This window comes from Natator depressus, chromosome 12 (assembly GCF_965152275.1).
Source record: "Natator depressus isolate rNatDep1 chromosome 12, rNatDep2.hap1, whole genome shotgun sequence".
NCBI classification, from domain to species: domain Eukaryota; kingdom Metazoa; phylum Chordata; order Testudines; family Cheloniidae; genus Natator; species Natator depressus.
Window position 1 is genome coordinate 40,561,156 of NC_134245.1, and position 14,797 is coordinate 40,575,952.

Genomic DNA, 14,797 nt, shown 5'->3' on the forward strand with positions numbered 1-14,797 from the left:
GCCCAACGCAATGCTACAGTGAGGCAAGAGACGTTGGTTCGGCAGGAGAGTTTCTTCTCCACAATGGCAGAAAATGAGGATTCCCCAGTTTAACCAAGGGAGGGTGGAAGGAGGGGAAGACCTGCCCCCTCCCCATCCCTCCTTTGTAACTGTCTTTTAAGAAAGTTGCCATGGCTCCTGAGGCAGCCTTGGCATTATTTGGTGCTCTGAACAAGGGAGGAGATGAAGACTAGACAGCCCCGGGGGCTCGGCGGGATGGACAGCAGCAGTTGTGAGGGGAGCCTGCGAAGACATTCTAGCACCGTCCGGCTCCCCCTGCAGAACAGCTGGGCTTAGCAAGATCGGGCTGTAGGGGCATTCAACAGGCTAACCCCACCCCCGGGAGGAGGTAGGAAAAGTTTGGTAACCCACCAGATTCCAGGTGGACAGCAGGGGCTAGGAGGGTGGCAACAATTCAAGTGGGGCTGAGGTTTGAAGGGAACAGGATGTCCAGCTTAGCCCCTCTTGTTTTCTGGGCACAGTGCGGGACCCGTTCCTCTCCCAGGCCCCCTCGACTCCGTTCTGCGCCCTAGCACGAAGCAGCTTGTGTCAATGGTGAAAGGATCAAGTAAACACAGCCCCTCCTGCCTCGCCCCAGGGCCCCCTCCAGCAGGATCTGTGCAGTCGGGCTCATGTTCCCATGCTCCAGCTCGCTTCAGCCTAGTCTGGTTTGACCGCAGAAAGACGTCTGTCCAACTGCCCCTGACCCCACGCCGCTTCCGGAGATGGAACTGGGCTTCCTTGTAACAGCAGCAAAGCAGTCGTAATTCAGACCCATGGGTTCCTCGCAGCCACGTGAGTTCACACGAGCCAGCCCCACTGCAGAGTTCCCTGTGCAGGCTCACAGTGGGAGATGAGCACGGGCTGCTGTTCCCAGGCTGGCATCCAGCAGTGCTGCTCTTACACCGGAGCTAAAGCCCGTACAGGTGTAAAGCCACAGGGACGAGAATGTGCTTCTAGCAAGTGATGGCTAAATCCCACCTTGGCCGGCGGCCCCCAGGCAGCTGGGTTCTGCTCTGAGCTACAGCACTTCATTGGGGAAGAACCAGCGTGGCTGTTTGCCCCCAGGTTCCTTGGACGTTGCCTCCCTCCTGCCCTGGGGGAAGAACGGTGGCTTCCCCCCCCCCAACTCGCCTGCAGCCAGAGGGCTTTTCTCCAGAAAGACGCAATTCTCCCCAAACCTGCTTTTCCCTTCCGTGCAGCCGGGCTCTCTCCTGGCCCTAGGCCCTGCGCTTGCTGCTGCCGGCCTGGCCAGGTTTTGTACAGAGTGAGCAAGAAAGGGTTAAAAAAGTGCTAGGACAGCGTGCTGATGATCTGTCTCCTCGCTGGAATTCCTTGCCCAGCACGGCCAGTGCCCTGGCACAGCTGATCCACGTGCTACGGCCGCACTAAGGGGGGAGCTTTGCATTACACGGAGCCAGCAGGGTTTGCTCGTCTCTCTAGGAGTAGGGGTCTGTTAAGGTCACAAACTGTCTGGAATTGGGGGTAAGTGCAAGAGTGCACACCCCCGGCTTGGCACCTTGGCTCAGATCCCACTGTGGCTCCCAGCCTCCTAGTCCTCCTGGGGCCTCTCCACCGCCAGGAAAGTGTCTACGATGCCTGCTTGCAGCTCCGAGTCACTGAGGTGTTTCTTCTCCCGCCCCTGCTCGCCTTTGGTCCTTGTCCAGGAGGGGGATCGCAGGCACCCGGCCCGAGGAAGGGGGGGCGGGTGCAGCCCTGCGAGGAGACAGACATGCTAAGCAGGCACCTCCCGCGCCCCTGCCAGCCCTTTCAACGTTACAGCAGGTGCTGGCCTGGGCTGGGCTTGCTCCACAACAGCCGCCGAACGGGGAGCAGCAACACAAACTCCCCCCCGCGCTCGTCTCCGCCCCGCTCTTGAGGGACCAGCTCTAGGCAGCATTCAGGCCCCGAACCCCAGGATCACTGGTGAGCCTGCTAAAGACCCGCCGCAGCTAGTGGGCTGGGGCCCTACAGCCACAGGGACGTGGAGTGAGACCCACAGCTCCTTCCACAGCCAGGAGCCTAAAGCGCTAATCACCTTTGCTTACACCCAGCTGGGCCCCTAGCAGCGGAGAGGGCAGAGGCCTGTATCTTATTGCCAGAGCCATTCAGTGCCTTCCTCCACGTGTTTTAATTCCTTTGGGTCAGATTCCTGAGCAAGCTAATTTGCAGTCAAGTCAGGGGCAAGGGGGTTTGGGATTTGCGCTGGGCCTGCTTTTCAGAAGTGGAGGTGCTCTGAATCATGTGTCCCCAGTTTCTATGGTGTTCGGCCCCATTGTACAGGGGTGTGGCACATAGCCTCCTGTAAGCTATGCAAGAACTTTGGGGAAACTGAGGCAAGGAAAGAGTCTGTGTCTTGCCTAAGGTTACACCAGAAACCTTCCAGTCCTGTGCCCTGCCCCACCTGCCTGGGTGAGTGATGGGGCAGATGCATTGGCTAGTTGCAGGTCCTGCTGTGGTAACTGCATGTGCAAATCACACCTGCCATTTTGCATGTGCACTCAAGGCCACAGACGTGCTGTTCACGTTCCCCTTGCCTTTGCATTAAGGGACTTGGCGCAGATTCAGAGAGGATTTATTACCATGTGTCTACGTGGGCAAACTGCAGGTAAACCCTGCACTAGCTCTTTGCGCCCATCTGGGGTGGGCACCTGGTCTGGCAGGTGCTGACTCATCTACCTTTCGGGGCGTGGTAGCGTGAACTTGGTGGCGTTTGACGAGCGTTTTACACACACCCCTGGTGCCCATGCCACGAGTGCGTGCCCACACGCTGTGTCGCAGGAACCAAGCTGCAGCAGGGAGCTACCTTCGGCTTCAGCCATCTCCCTAGTGAGAGTGCAGGGGAGTTCTGCTAATTGATTCAGGTCACGTGTTCCCGCTGAAGATGCTAAAGGGGCTGATTTACATATTCATTAAATCTGTTTCACCGGGCTGCAGCTGCTGTTTCTGCATGCGCTGAGACACAGACTGGCAGAGCAGGAGCCTCAGGCAGATGGGGTGCTGGGGGACAGAACAGGTGGGAGCCCCCCGAATGCCCAGGGCTGCCCGTGTTCTCAGACAGCGGATCCATGTTAGTGCCTGCGCAATAGATCCCTTCCTTCCCGAGCAAGTGGGGAAATGCCAAGTCCCTCACCCCAGAGTACCAGCCTCCCCTTTGCACAGCAGCTGGGACTGACCAGCTCAGATCCCCTGTGCTCTGCCCTGCCCTCCACCCCAGCACTGCAAAGCTGCTTTGGGGCCATCCCCTCAGACAAAGGGCTGCGGCTGAACTGAAACCCAAGTGCCTCCCCCTTGTGCCCCAAACAGGGAAGCAGCCCTGCAGTGAGACTGTGTGGGACTGCACCCCACCTGCTGCAGAGAGAGCAGCAAGCTAGGGCGTGGCAGGCCCCAATGTGCAACCTCCAATCCACTGGTGTCGGTGAGCATGTGCGCCCCTCACTGCCCCACGCTCACCGATCCCCTGACACACACACTCCTGCCCAGGCCCTCGCACCCAGAACTACGGCAGCCCCACGCCCCGGCCCATGTGCCCTTGGTTGCTGCAGGGGCTGGCCCAAGCCCTCGGACAGTTACATGATGGAAGGGAAGAGCCTCCCATGGAGCAGTGATGCCCCGTGGAGACGCCCCTGTCAATCAGTATTGATCTGCTCAAGATGCATGGCAGAGCTGGTGCATTTAATGAGGCCCCCTGCTGCACTCTGTCACAGGCTATGGCCCACACTGGGTGGGGTTTGTCTGCAAAGGCCTGGCTCCAAACCCCCTCCTGGCGGCCCCGGGGCTCAGGCTGCGCTGGAGGAACAGACGAGGCTGGCCCTGCCTCTCTGCTCCTGGGCCTCGCTGCTGCCTTCCCCAGCGAGGCCAGCTGCACTGCAGGCAGCTCAGGGGACGCATGGACCACAGGAAGGATGTGCTGATCCCGTGCTGCCTGTGGCTAGGGGAAGCCGCGAGGGGGCCACACCCTAGCTGGGGCAGGCCTGGGTCGTCAATAGTCTCCCTTGTTGTGTTTAGACATTGAGCTCACCGGGTGCTGCCTTGACCCCCCCCCCGCCCCAGCTGGGAGGGACAGGGACCCAGGTGAGTGGAGTTGTCCCAGTGTGTGGGGGGCAGGCCAGGCTGCCCGCCCCCGGGCTGGGCACACTCACCGGCCGGGGACTCGCTGGCGACGTTCTCGTCGTCGGAGTCGGCGAAGACCTCGGCGAGCTCCTGGTCCGACATGTCCGTCAGCTCGGTCAGATCCAGCAGGTCGAAGTGCACCTCCAGGGAGGACACGCTGCTCAGGGGCTCTGAGGAGCAGAGGTGACAGCTCAGGGATTTGGGGCCAGAGTAATGGCCCTGCTTCCCTCTCCTTCCGCATGGCAGATCCTGCACTCTCACCATGTATCCACAACTGGGGAATCTCCCCCTGGAGTCTGCCTGGGGGAATGAGCCCCTGGAACCAAGACACCCTCTCCCTGGCTTGGAGCCCTGGGCGGGAGGCAAGTCCAGGGCTGGGCTGGGCCCCAGGGCTGGAAGGGATTCAGTCCTGGGGGACAGGCCCCTGGCTGTGCTGGGCCGGGCTGGGACCAGGGCAAGGGGAGGAAGGAGCCCTGGGGGCAGGCCAGGCCCAGGGACAAAGGATCCCCGGGGCAGGCTCCTGGCTGGGCTGGGCCCCATGGCAGGCCCTGGGGAAGGCCTGGCCAGCTGCACAGCTGTGAGCGGGGGGGCGGGATGCTGCCTTGTACTCACGTCTCCGTTCAGCAACCTGCAGCAGGCCCGAGCTGGGGATGGGGATCCCGCCTTGCTCCTCGGCCGGGGGGCTGGGAGGCTCCTCCACCGGCCCATGTGCCGGGATGCCTGCGGCTCGCTCCAGCGTTTGGGGCTCTTTAACCCGTTCTATAATCACAAAGCGCTGCCGGTGTTAGATACCCAGAGACCGAGCCCTGGGCTCTGCACCCTCTGCCCACCTCCCCACCCGTGCAGGGACGAGGCCTCCTCTGCCCCCAAACAGCTCCCGCCAGCCGGCAGGCACTGTGTGCCTTACTACATGGCTGCTCCAGCATGCTCCTGCCTCTGGGACTTCCACCAGCAAGGTGGGGGATGGGGAGAGAGACCCCTGCACTGGCACCTCTAGCCCCCCTTCCCGGGAGAGCTGGGTGCCTGGCAGGGCAGGGGCCGGCGGGATGGAGCCTCTCCCCATTGGGAGACTGGCTCCGCTCCAGCCTGTGCCGCGAGTGGCCCGAAGCCAGGAGATGGCTTTGGGGGTCCCTGCAGCGAACGGGCCATGGAGGCTGAGCTGCCCAGTCCCCCCAGGTGGGTGGTAGGCACACTCACAGGGCTCTCTCTGGCTCTCTCTCCCTGCACCACTCCTGCTCTGGGGACACAGGGCTTTGCTCTAGTCCCTTCCCACCGCCCCACGCCTGCTTGCTCAGGGGCTTGGAGGGGCACTTCCGCCCTGCCACAGACAGGCCTCTTCCCTTGCTCTCAGCCTCTTCCCTGAGTCACACGTGGCTACCCGCTGCCTCTGTCCCTCGGATGCTCTGCCCCTGCCAGTTCCGGTGGCTCTGGGGCGCTCATCTGGCGCAGTTTCCCAAGCCGAGGAAAGCCATTTTGAAATGACAGGACCGGGGGGGCGGGGGTCAGGGAGGCTCTGGTCTCTGCCCTCATCTCCACACCAGAGAGGAGGGACACGCACACGGAGCAGTTCAGAGAGCGCAAGCCACCGCGCTCAGCTCCGCAGCCACTGGGGGAGACGAGGGAACAGCCTGCGCAGGGGGAATGGGAGGAAAGGGCAGTTCCAGACACTGCACTGGTGGGAACCCTGCCCTGGCTGGGGGAGGGGGCAGATGGACCTGTACTGGCAGGACGCCTGGGTGCCCGTACCAGCAGCTCCACACGCCCTGCCCTGCACAGGGACCCTTTGTGTCAGTGAAAACAAAAGCCTGTTCTGGGGAAGCCTGGAAGCCCGAGATAAGAGGCGGTTGGTCTTAGGGGGAGCAAGATCCAAGGGGTGACAGTGCTGAGCCAGACCCTGCACTGACGGCTGGCCTGAGTGCTGGGGCTGGAGCTTTCCCAAGGCAAACTTGTGGGGCAGGATGAATCAGTGCTGCCGGGAAGCCACAGCAAGGAGGCGTGACTTGGCCTGCCACCACCAGCTCACCTCCTCCGAGCAGGGAGCCCTGAGCGAGATCAAAAGGCAGGCAGGGAGCCCGCCGGGCCAGAGGTATCCCCCTAGAGCCCAGGGAAAGGTGAACAGCAGCACGCTCTGGACTGCTCTTGTGAGGGGACAGGAGCCACGCTGGGCATGGGCACACGGACGGGGGGGCGGCACGCGCAGGGACAGGGCCTGCACTGTGCTGGGCAAGCAAGGAAGTGGCAGTGGAGCAGTCACTGCTTTTCACGGTGCCTTTGTGTGTCCTGGGGCTTGAGAGAGGGACCAGGAGGGAGCTGCTGTTTAGGGGTTTGAAGGGGCTTTTCCCCTGTCTGAGCTGGGCGCCCCGGGGCACTGGAGTAGCGCATCAGGGAAGGCTGGGTAATGGGAGGGAAGGATTTGTTATCAGGCTCTGTTTGTTAACTCCTGTTGATTTCACTGCTGGAGAAACCCCTGGGAGAAAAGCTGTTACCGGGAAAGATTCCGCCCCGCCCCAGTGAGGCCTGGGGGACACAGACAGGCCACATCCCTGAGACCTCCGGCACGTGCCAGCAAACCCCAGGGGCACCAGAGACCTAGGTATCCTCGTGACAGCAGTGCTAGGGTCATTATCGGAGTCGGGCGCCAGTGTGCTGGGCATGCCTGAGGCCACAGTATTCTTAACAAGCAGGGCACACTCCAGGTCAGGCCTCGTCTGGACATCCCACAGTAGGAAACAGGCCCACAAGCCCGTTTTCGCTGCAAGGCAGGAGAGCAGCTCACTGAGCTGGCACCAGGTGACACTGGGTTGGGGCCAGGAGCTGCAGCCATCTTTCTTGGGCGGACCCAAGACCCCAGCCCTCAGGGCTGGAACCACAGCAAGTAGGAGCTGCTTGCTCATCTGAGCAGCTGTTCTGCATGTCATTCTGCTCCGGGTGCAGAATGTCCTTATCAGGGTCAGGCAAGGAAAAGGAAGCACAGGACTTTGGCTGCTCAGGATGGTGCCTGGCCATGCGGGTTTCAAAAGCATGCACTGGGGGTGGTTTGGCCTGAAGGGAAATGTGCTGGAGCCAAGCTAGCCAGCAAGCTTGATGCAATGGAGCTCATTCATGCGTGTGCTGCAGCCGGACAGCTGCACTAGAGCTGCCCATGCACCCAAAGGCCATGCGCTGGGCCACCCTGAACAGACACTGTACGCATGCAAAGAGCTTGTGGACACCCCGGCTACATTCACTGTCGCCAGACAAGGCCTGACTGCTCCCACTGCCTGTGTGCGGGACTCCGCTGATTAGATGGGTGGCCAGTAGCCCTCCGGGTGCAGGAAGCCTGTTCTTGCCCCAGGTCTCCGTTAGCTGCCACTCCACATGGGAGGCTGCATATCTGCACCAGCTGAATATATCTGAGAGGAGGCTTGCAGGTTCCTGCTGTAGGGATGGGGTCTCCCCCCACCAAGGGGAAAGATCCTGGGTCTCCCCTTTAGGAAACATCAGGCAAAGGGGGAGGCTTGAAAATCAATTCTAAACCAGTAGAGCAGGTGAAAGAGGGTCATTGGGGCCCAGGCCGGGAGCAGACCAGTGGGAAGGCAGAGCTAGGCAATCAGGCTCAGGGTGGGGCTGTGTCCCGTGACCCCATCTCTTCCCGTGTCCACGGGAACTCTCCTGGCTGTCAGCACGTGGACGCTCTGGGGGGTCGGTGTCGCACAGGACGCAGGGATGGAGATGAGATTAGAAAGAAGGGCTTATTGCTGCAGTTCCTGAGATCAAGGCCCCACCCTGCTGTCCATCTCCTGCCCAGCTGGCCTCACAATGGGGGCTCATGGGCAAGGGGGGCTCCACACTGATTTCCAGTGGGAATATATTAGCCAGACCAATGGAGGGGAACTGAAATCCTTCCCACCCTGACTGAATCCAGCAGGGTGACCAGATGTCCTCATTTTACAGGGCAGTCCTGATATTTGGGGCTTTTTCATATATATAGGCACCTATTACCCCTCACCCCATCCCGATTTTTCACACTTACTGTCTGGTCACCCTAGAATCCAGGCAGGAGAACTGGGGGGAGGGATGGTGCTTTGCCACAGAGTGACCAGATGATTAACACTTCCCTTAGCAACAGGGGGGCGGGGGGGGGAGCCCTCGATTCAGCCTAATCTGGACAAGGGCTGTAGGAGCCTGTGTGGGTGGGGAGGGCAGCATGCTCCTGAGCTGCTGGTGATGAAAGGGCCCCGTGCACCTGGGGGATGGCTGGCACACATGGGCACAACGTGCTACATGCCCCATTTCAGACCTCCCGGGGCTGGGATTCGGCCCAGGAGACTTGGTGCGTGGAAGGGGGATCCACTGCCCCTGGGGTGGAGTTCAGAGCACATTCCCCTGCTGAGAAGGAGACGTGCCCTGGAGAGCAGGGGCCTGCTGCGCTAGCTGTAAGGTGCCCTAGGCTGGCGGGGTTCTGGAGTTCAGTGCCTGGACGCCTTGCCTGCTGCAGCTAACGTCCCCGAGCCTCACCTGCATGGGTTACCCTGCGTTATAACCCCGGTACGTTCAGCCACGAGAGATGAACACACCGCACTTCGGGAGCCAGGCACTAGCATAATGGAACCTGTTTAACTGGCTCAGCTCCAGCCATAAAACTGTCTCCCAGATCCAGTCCCCTAATTTACCAGCAGAAATCCTGGCCCCAATGGCTCATTAAATGCATGCAGAGCTGCTCCGGCTTTGTTCTGTTCTCTCACACTGCAGGCACATGCCTCTCCCGGCAGAGAGACACTCACAACATGGGGACAGCCCGGCCCAGCGCAGACAGGTGCTGTGCAAACCTCCAGCACACACACAGCTGACCTGGCCTGCAGGCCCCTCCCTCTCCCAGTCTCACCCCACACCTTGGCCAATGCACCTTAGTCCGAACCTGCAGCACCTTGTGATGCTCCCGTCCTGCAGTCCCCATGCAGCATGGTTAGTGCCCCTCAGTCCCAACCCACACCATCCCCCCCAACCCCCCGAAGCCACTTCTGAGCAGAGAACAGCTGCAGGGTTGTAATGTGGGTGAATATCAAACTGGGAACCAGGCTGAGACTCGTTTTCCCTGCGCCACAATCAGGATTCAGCTCCCGTTTCCAGAGGCCAAAGGCTGGACCCTCAACCCAGCGGAACCCTGAGGATAGCTCTAGGAAGGGGTTCTGTCCTCCACTCTCTTGCCATTGCTGCCCTTTCGCGGGTGCCCCACAGCTGCACCCTGGGGGGCTAGGATCCGGTTTTGTTCAATATCTTCATAAATGATCTGGAGGATGGTGTGGATTGCACTCTCAGCAAATTTGCGGATGATACTAAACTGGGAGGAGTGGTAGATACACTGGAGGGCAGGGATAGGATACAGAGGGACCTAGACAAATTGGAGGATTGGGCCAAAAGAAATCTGATGAGGTTCAGTAAGGATAAGTGCAGGGTCCTGCACTTAGGACGGAAGAATCCCATGCACAGCTACAGACTAGGGACCGAATGCCTAGGCAGCAGTTCTGCGGAAAAGGACCTAGGGGTGACAGTGGACGAGAAGCTGGATATGAGTCAGCAGTGTGCCCTTGTTGCCAAGAAGGCCAATGGCATTTTGGGATGTATAAGTAGGGGCATAGCGAGCAGATTGAGGGACGTGATCGTTCCCCTCTATTCAACATTGGAGAGGCCTCATCTGGAGTACTGTGTCCAGTTTTGGGCCCCACACTACAAGAAGGATGTGGATAAATTGGAGAGAGTCCAGCGAAGGGCAACAAAAATGATTAGGGGTCTGGATCACATGACTTATGAGGAGCGGCTGAGGGAACTGGGATTGTTTAGTCTGCAGAAGAGAAGAATGAGGGGGGATTTGATAGCTGCTTTCAACTACCTGAGAGGTGGTTCCAGAGAGGATGGTTCTAGACTATTCTCAGTGGTAGAAGAGGACAGGACAAGGAGTAATGGTCTCAAGTTGCAGTGGGGGAGGTTTAGGTTGGATATTAGGAAAAACTTTTTCACTAGGAGGGTGGTGAAACACTGGAATGCGTTACCTAGGGAGGTGGTAGAATCTCCTTCCTTAGAAGTTTTTAAGGTCAGGCTTGAAAAAGCCCTGGCTGGGATGATTTGATTGGGGATTGGTCCTGCTTTGAGCAGGGGGTTGGACTAGATGGCCTCCTGAGGTCCCTTCCAACCCTGATATTCTATGATTCTATGATCAGTGTTACTCCAACCTGTCTCCTTTGCTGACTCATGTTAAACTGCAGCGTGGGCTGGCTCCACAGGGATGTTCCAGACAACCCCCAGTCATCCCCACTGGAACCCTCCACATCTTGCCCTGTCTCCTCTCGGCCCCAGAGCCGCCCTGCTGCCCCCTGCAGGCACCGCTGCCCCCTTATGGCTCAGGCCTGCCTTGTTCCAGACACAGGGAAAGCCTGGGACATTCTGGGGCCCTGAGACACAGGGCAACGCGGCACCGGAACGTGAAGGTAAATTACACACACCAAGACACATACAAAGTTCGTTGTGTGCAAACCACCCACCCCCAAGCACACCACCGCATACACACAGCCACGTGCAAACCCGCAGGCATTCCATGTCCACGTGCAGCCCACACCCACCCACTGAGCACCCCCTCCTGCAACACCCACACGCCCCAGGACACCGTGTAACCCCTGCACACCTGACCACACACATGCAGACAACCACCCCCCCCGCACCACTGGGCACCCCACGCACACACACCCCAGACACCCCCGCATGCACAGCACACCTCCCCACCCCCACTACACACATTCCACCCCCAGCCCCGCGCCAGACAGCCGCACACTTACCCCTCCCCCCGCTTAGCTCGGCCACGGGCCACTCCCACGTCTGGCTGCGCTTCCTGGGCCGGCGGCCCCGTCTGGGCCCCGCGCAGCGCCGGCGAGAGGCTGAGCCAGCCCCGGGGGGCACCGGCAGCTCGGCCCCGCACCCCCCGGCTGGGCTTTGCTCGGGAAAGCCGCCGGGTCGGGCCAGCGGACCAGGGCGGGTCCCTGCGGCGCGGCACGGGCTGGCTGCGGAGCCGGCACCTGCCCCAGCCGGTCACCCGCCTCGGAGAGGCCGCGGCTCCTTCCCGTGCCCGGGGAGGCGTTTCCTCAGCGGGGCCGGTGGCGGCGGTGATGGGCGCGGGGCGAACCTGCCCGGGGCAGCCCGGGCGCCCAGCACTGCGGGGAGCAGCCGCCTCCCCCCGCTGAGCCCGACAGGGGTCCCAGGCCTGCCGCCAGCCCTGCGGGGGGAAGGAGGCGCCGGGGATGGGCGGGGGGACGAGACCCCGGGCGGGGAACGGACGCGGTTCCCTGCGCTCGGACCAACTTTCTCTGGCGTGGGAGCCCCCCCGGACCCCACCCCGGGGAGCGGAGCGGCCCCTTCCGCCAGCCCCCGCCCGGCACGGCGCTGTCCCTCAGCACCGGGGAAGTGCCCCAAAAGCCGCCACGTACCTGGGGTCCCCGCCCCACCGGGAGCCTCCATCCGGCCGGGCCGCGTCGGCTAGGGGCCGCGTCAGGCCGAGCCGCAGCCTCCGGGTCCCCGCAGCAGCCCCGGCGCCCGACGCGTGGCCGAGCTGGGGGATCAGCGCCCGGAGCCGAGCCCCCCGCTGCCCAGCCGGCGCCGCATCGCCGCGGAGCGGGGCGGGGCCCGCAGCGGGCGGGCGGGCGGGGGGTGCAGACGCCGGCAGCAGCCGGGGACTGGGGAGCGGCGGAGACAGGTGCAGCCCGGCGAGCTCGGCGCAGAGCGGCCGCCCCCGGCGGGAGCCTTTCCCAGCCCCCTAGACGCTGCGCCGCGATGTTGCACCCCTGGGCCGGGCCGGGCCCCGCTTGCACGGAGCTGCCGGCTCTGTAGCGTTTAAAAGACGAAGCGGACCTGGGGTGCTCCTGGAAGCCGCCTGCCCACCGGATGCGCTTCCCTCGGCGGGGCTGGCGCGGGGGCAGGGCGAGCGCGACCCGTCCTTGGCTCAGGCAAAGCTGCAGCTCAAGAAAACAGCCCCGGGCCTTGGAGGTGGTGGCGGACCCCGGAGGTGATGGGGCAAAAGCGGGAGTCTCCGCTTTTCTGGGGATGAAGGACACACTGGTGGGGTCCATGTGGACACGCCACTCCCGTCCCCACCCCCAAACTGCCCTCCTTGCTCCAACCTCCCGGGGGGGGGGGGCTGCACCCTGGCCTCTGGAGCAGACCCCTGCATCTTTTCTGCCTCCTCAGCCCCCGTGCCCTCGGTTTGGGGTAGCCAACTCTCCAGTATTGTCCGGCAGCCCCCAGGAATTGAAGATTATGTCATGTGATGAAACCTCCAGGAATACTGCTACCAACACTGGCAACCTTACCCCACTTTCCCGTCTCCCCCTCCCACGTAGCTTTGGCCCCTTCCTTTCTGGAACTGCAAACTGTTGAAGGTACCGTGTGCAGGAAAGGCCAGGGGTCCCCTCCCATGCTTTCTCACAGCCAGAAAGGGGCAATGCCTCCCCTGGAGAGGGCTACGGCCCTCGCCAAGCCGAGCAGCTCATCACACTCCTTGTCATTGCTCAAAACAAAGAGTCTGGAGCCCCTGGTGCAGGAGGGGCAGCGAGTGACATGTAGCCCCCCATCCCCAGCAGGAACAGGCGCACGCGCCCTGAGCAAGGGTGGGCCCCATCACCGGGGGCAGAGCGCTGGAGGACAGGCAGGCGGGGAGCAGTGCGGCCTGGATGGAAGCTGGAAGGTGTGGCGGATGAGGCTCGGAGGAACCTTGCTGGTACGGCTCGAAGAGGAAAGGAACAGGACAGCGTGGCCCAGAGGACATGAAGATACTGCAGCCGCAGACAGGCTTGGGAGCCAGCAGCAGCACCGTGGCAGGCAGGGTGCCATGGAAACACAGCAGCCCTCTGAGGAGAGGGAACTAGGGGCTGGCAGAGAGGAGTGCCCCAAGGGAAATCGTAGGGATGCCAGGCTCAGGGAGGGAGCTCGGGCTGAGCTGTGTGTTGTTTCTGAGGCCTGGTCCACACCTCAAAATTAGATCGCCCCAGCCACATGGCTCAGGGCTGTGAACAAGTGTGTGCCCTGTGCGATGTAGTTAGGCCCACCTGACCCCCACAGAGGTGCAGCTGGGCCTACGGGAAGGATTCTTCTGTCGACCTGGCTGCTGCCTCTCCGCGGGGTAGATTAACTATAGTGACAGAAAAACCCCTTCAGGCAACGTACAAAGCCCCCGAGCTGCAGTGGCACAGCTGTAGTGGAGACATCAGCTGAGTTACCCGTGAAGCCAAGCCCCGGGCCTGAAGGGCACGAAGACCCTGTGGTCTGGGGCCAGCACAGGAACCAAGGGGAAGCAGTTTGTACCTCCCCTGCTCCCGGGCTGTGGGCAGCCTTCAGGGGTCCTGGAAAGGGACCTAATGGAAGAGAGCACAACAGCCCAGACAGGGCAGCGGCTCATGCTCCACCAGTTTGACTCGTCTCACCCGCAGCCCAAGTGCTCAGACAGCCCTAACCGGGATGAGCGGTGGATTGGCAAATGAAAGCTAGCTATGCTCTGGCCCCCACGCTATCTGATGGGCCAGATCTCCCGAGCCCCTGCCCTGTGATTCACCTTAATGCATGACATTCAAAGGCATCCCCCTGTGTCCCCCAATTCCGTCCCTCCCACACACACTGCCAAGAGCAGCACCTCCTGCTGGCTGCAGAGAAGTGACATCTCTGGAGTGCCGACAGGAGCTAGATGCAGTGGGCTTCAGGGCAGCTCGCTGGGTGGGAGTTTAGGCCACTTTTGTCAAAACCAGGTGCCTAAGCTTAAGTTATTATTAAACTGAAATAAATTCCAGTCATGCAACAAAGTCAGGGTGGTCTGTTTCTTTGAGGGAATCACACTGGGGTCGGTGGCAGCTGTGGGGGTGGGGCTTGGTATCCTGCAGAACCCAGCCCCAGGATTTGAAAATTCTTGCTTTGGAGACCTTGCTGGGCAATTAGTGCAAACTGCAGCCATCTATTGTGGAGGTACCAGCTGCTGTTTTTTCCTGCTCAATTCTTACGGAACATGGTGCCTGACTAACGAATTGCCCTGCAGGTAGCTGCAACCTACCTAGTGACCCTCTTCGAGCAAACTCTGAACGATAGTAACAAATGCCCCAGCCTGGCCAGCGTGGAGATGCTGCCTGAGAAGAACAGCTCCAGCCCAACTCCAGGAGCACTGAGCTCATCCCTGCACAGGGTCAAATCGCAGCAGTGGCCAGAGCTCAGAATAGCCAGCAAGGCTGGCAGTGCTGTGGGCAGTGCAGGCAGACACGTGCTGCAGTGGGGTGGGCTGGGTCCTCTCATCTAGGCCGACATGCAAGAAAAGCCTGCACATCTACCATAAGAACTTTTGTTCAAGTTTTCAGTGTATAATGCACCCACAGGGCATTATCTACCAGCGTGTCCCAAGAACACTGAGTCCCTGCCAGAGATCCCTTCAATTCAGCCTCTCCTGGGAGAGAGCCTTGCAGAGTGGTCTTGGGCCAAGTGAGTCCCAGTTCCCTCACTGCAAACACCCTTGGGATGCCAGTCTCAAGGAGGCAGACCAGACCCCAAAACACAAAGGACTTTATACAGCAGAGGCAACACCATTAGTTGCATCTGGAAACTAGTTAAAAGCCCTGGCGTAGTGTGCTCCCTGTGTGAAGCCCTG

General features: G+C 61.0%; 1 protein-coding gene across 1 annotated transcript; it reads right to left on the minus strand.

The window, feature by feature from the left end:
* Window positions 1-274: 274 nt before the first annotated feature.
* Window positions 275-11,745, minus strand: DBNDD1 (dysbindin domain containing 1). The gene is made up of 4 exons (XM_074968965.1): window positions 11,607-11,745; window positions 4,765-4,911; window positions 4,182-4,322; window positions 275-1,755 (listed from the first exon to the last, which is right to left on the minus strand). The coding sequence occupies exons 1-4, from the start codon at window positions 11,635-11,637 to the stop codon at window positions 1,592-1,594; spliced, it is 483 nt and encodes a 160-aa protein (XP_074825066.1). The 5' UTR covers window positions 11,638-11,745; the 3' UTR covers window positions 275-1,591.
* Window positions 11,746-14,797: the final 3,052 nt, after the last annotated feature.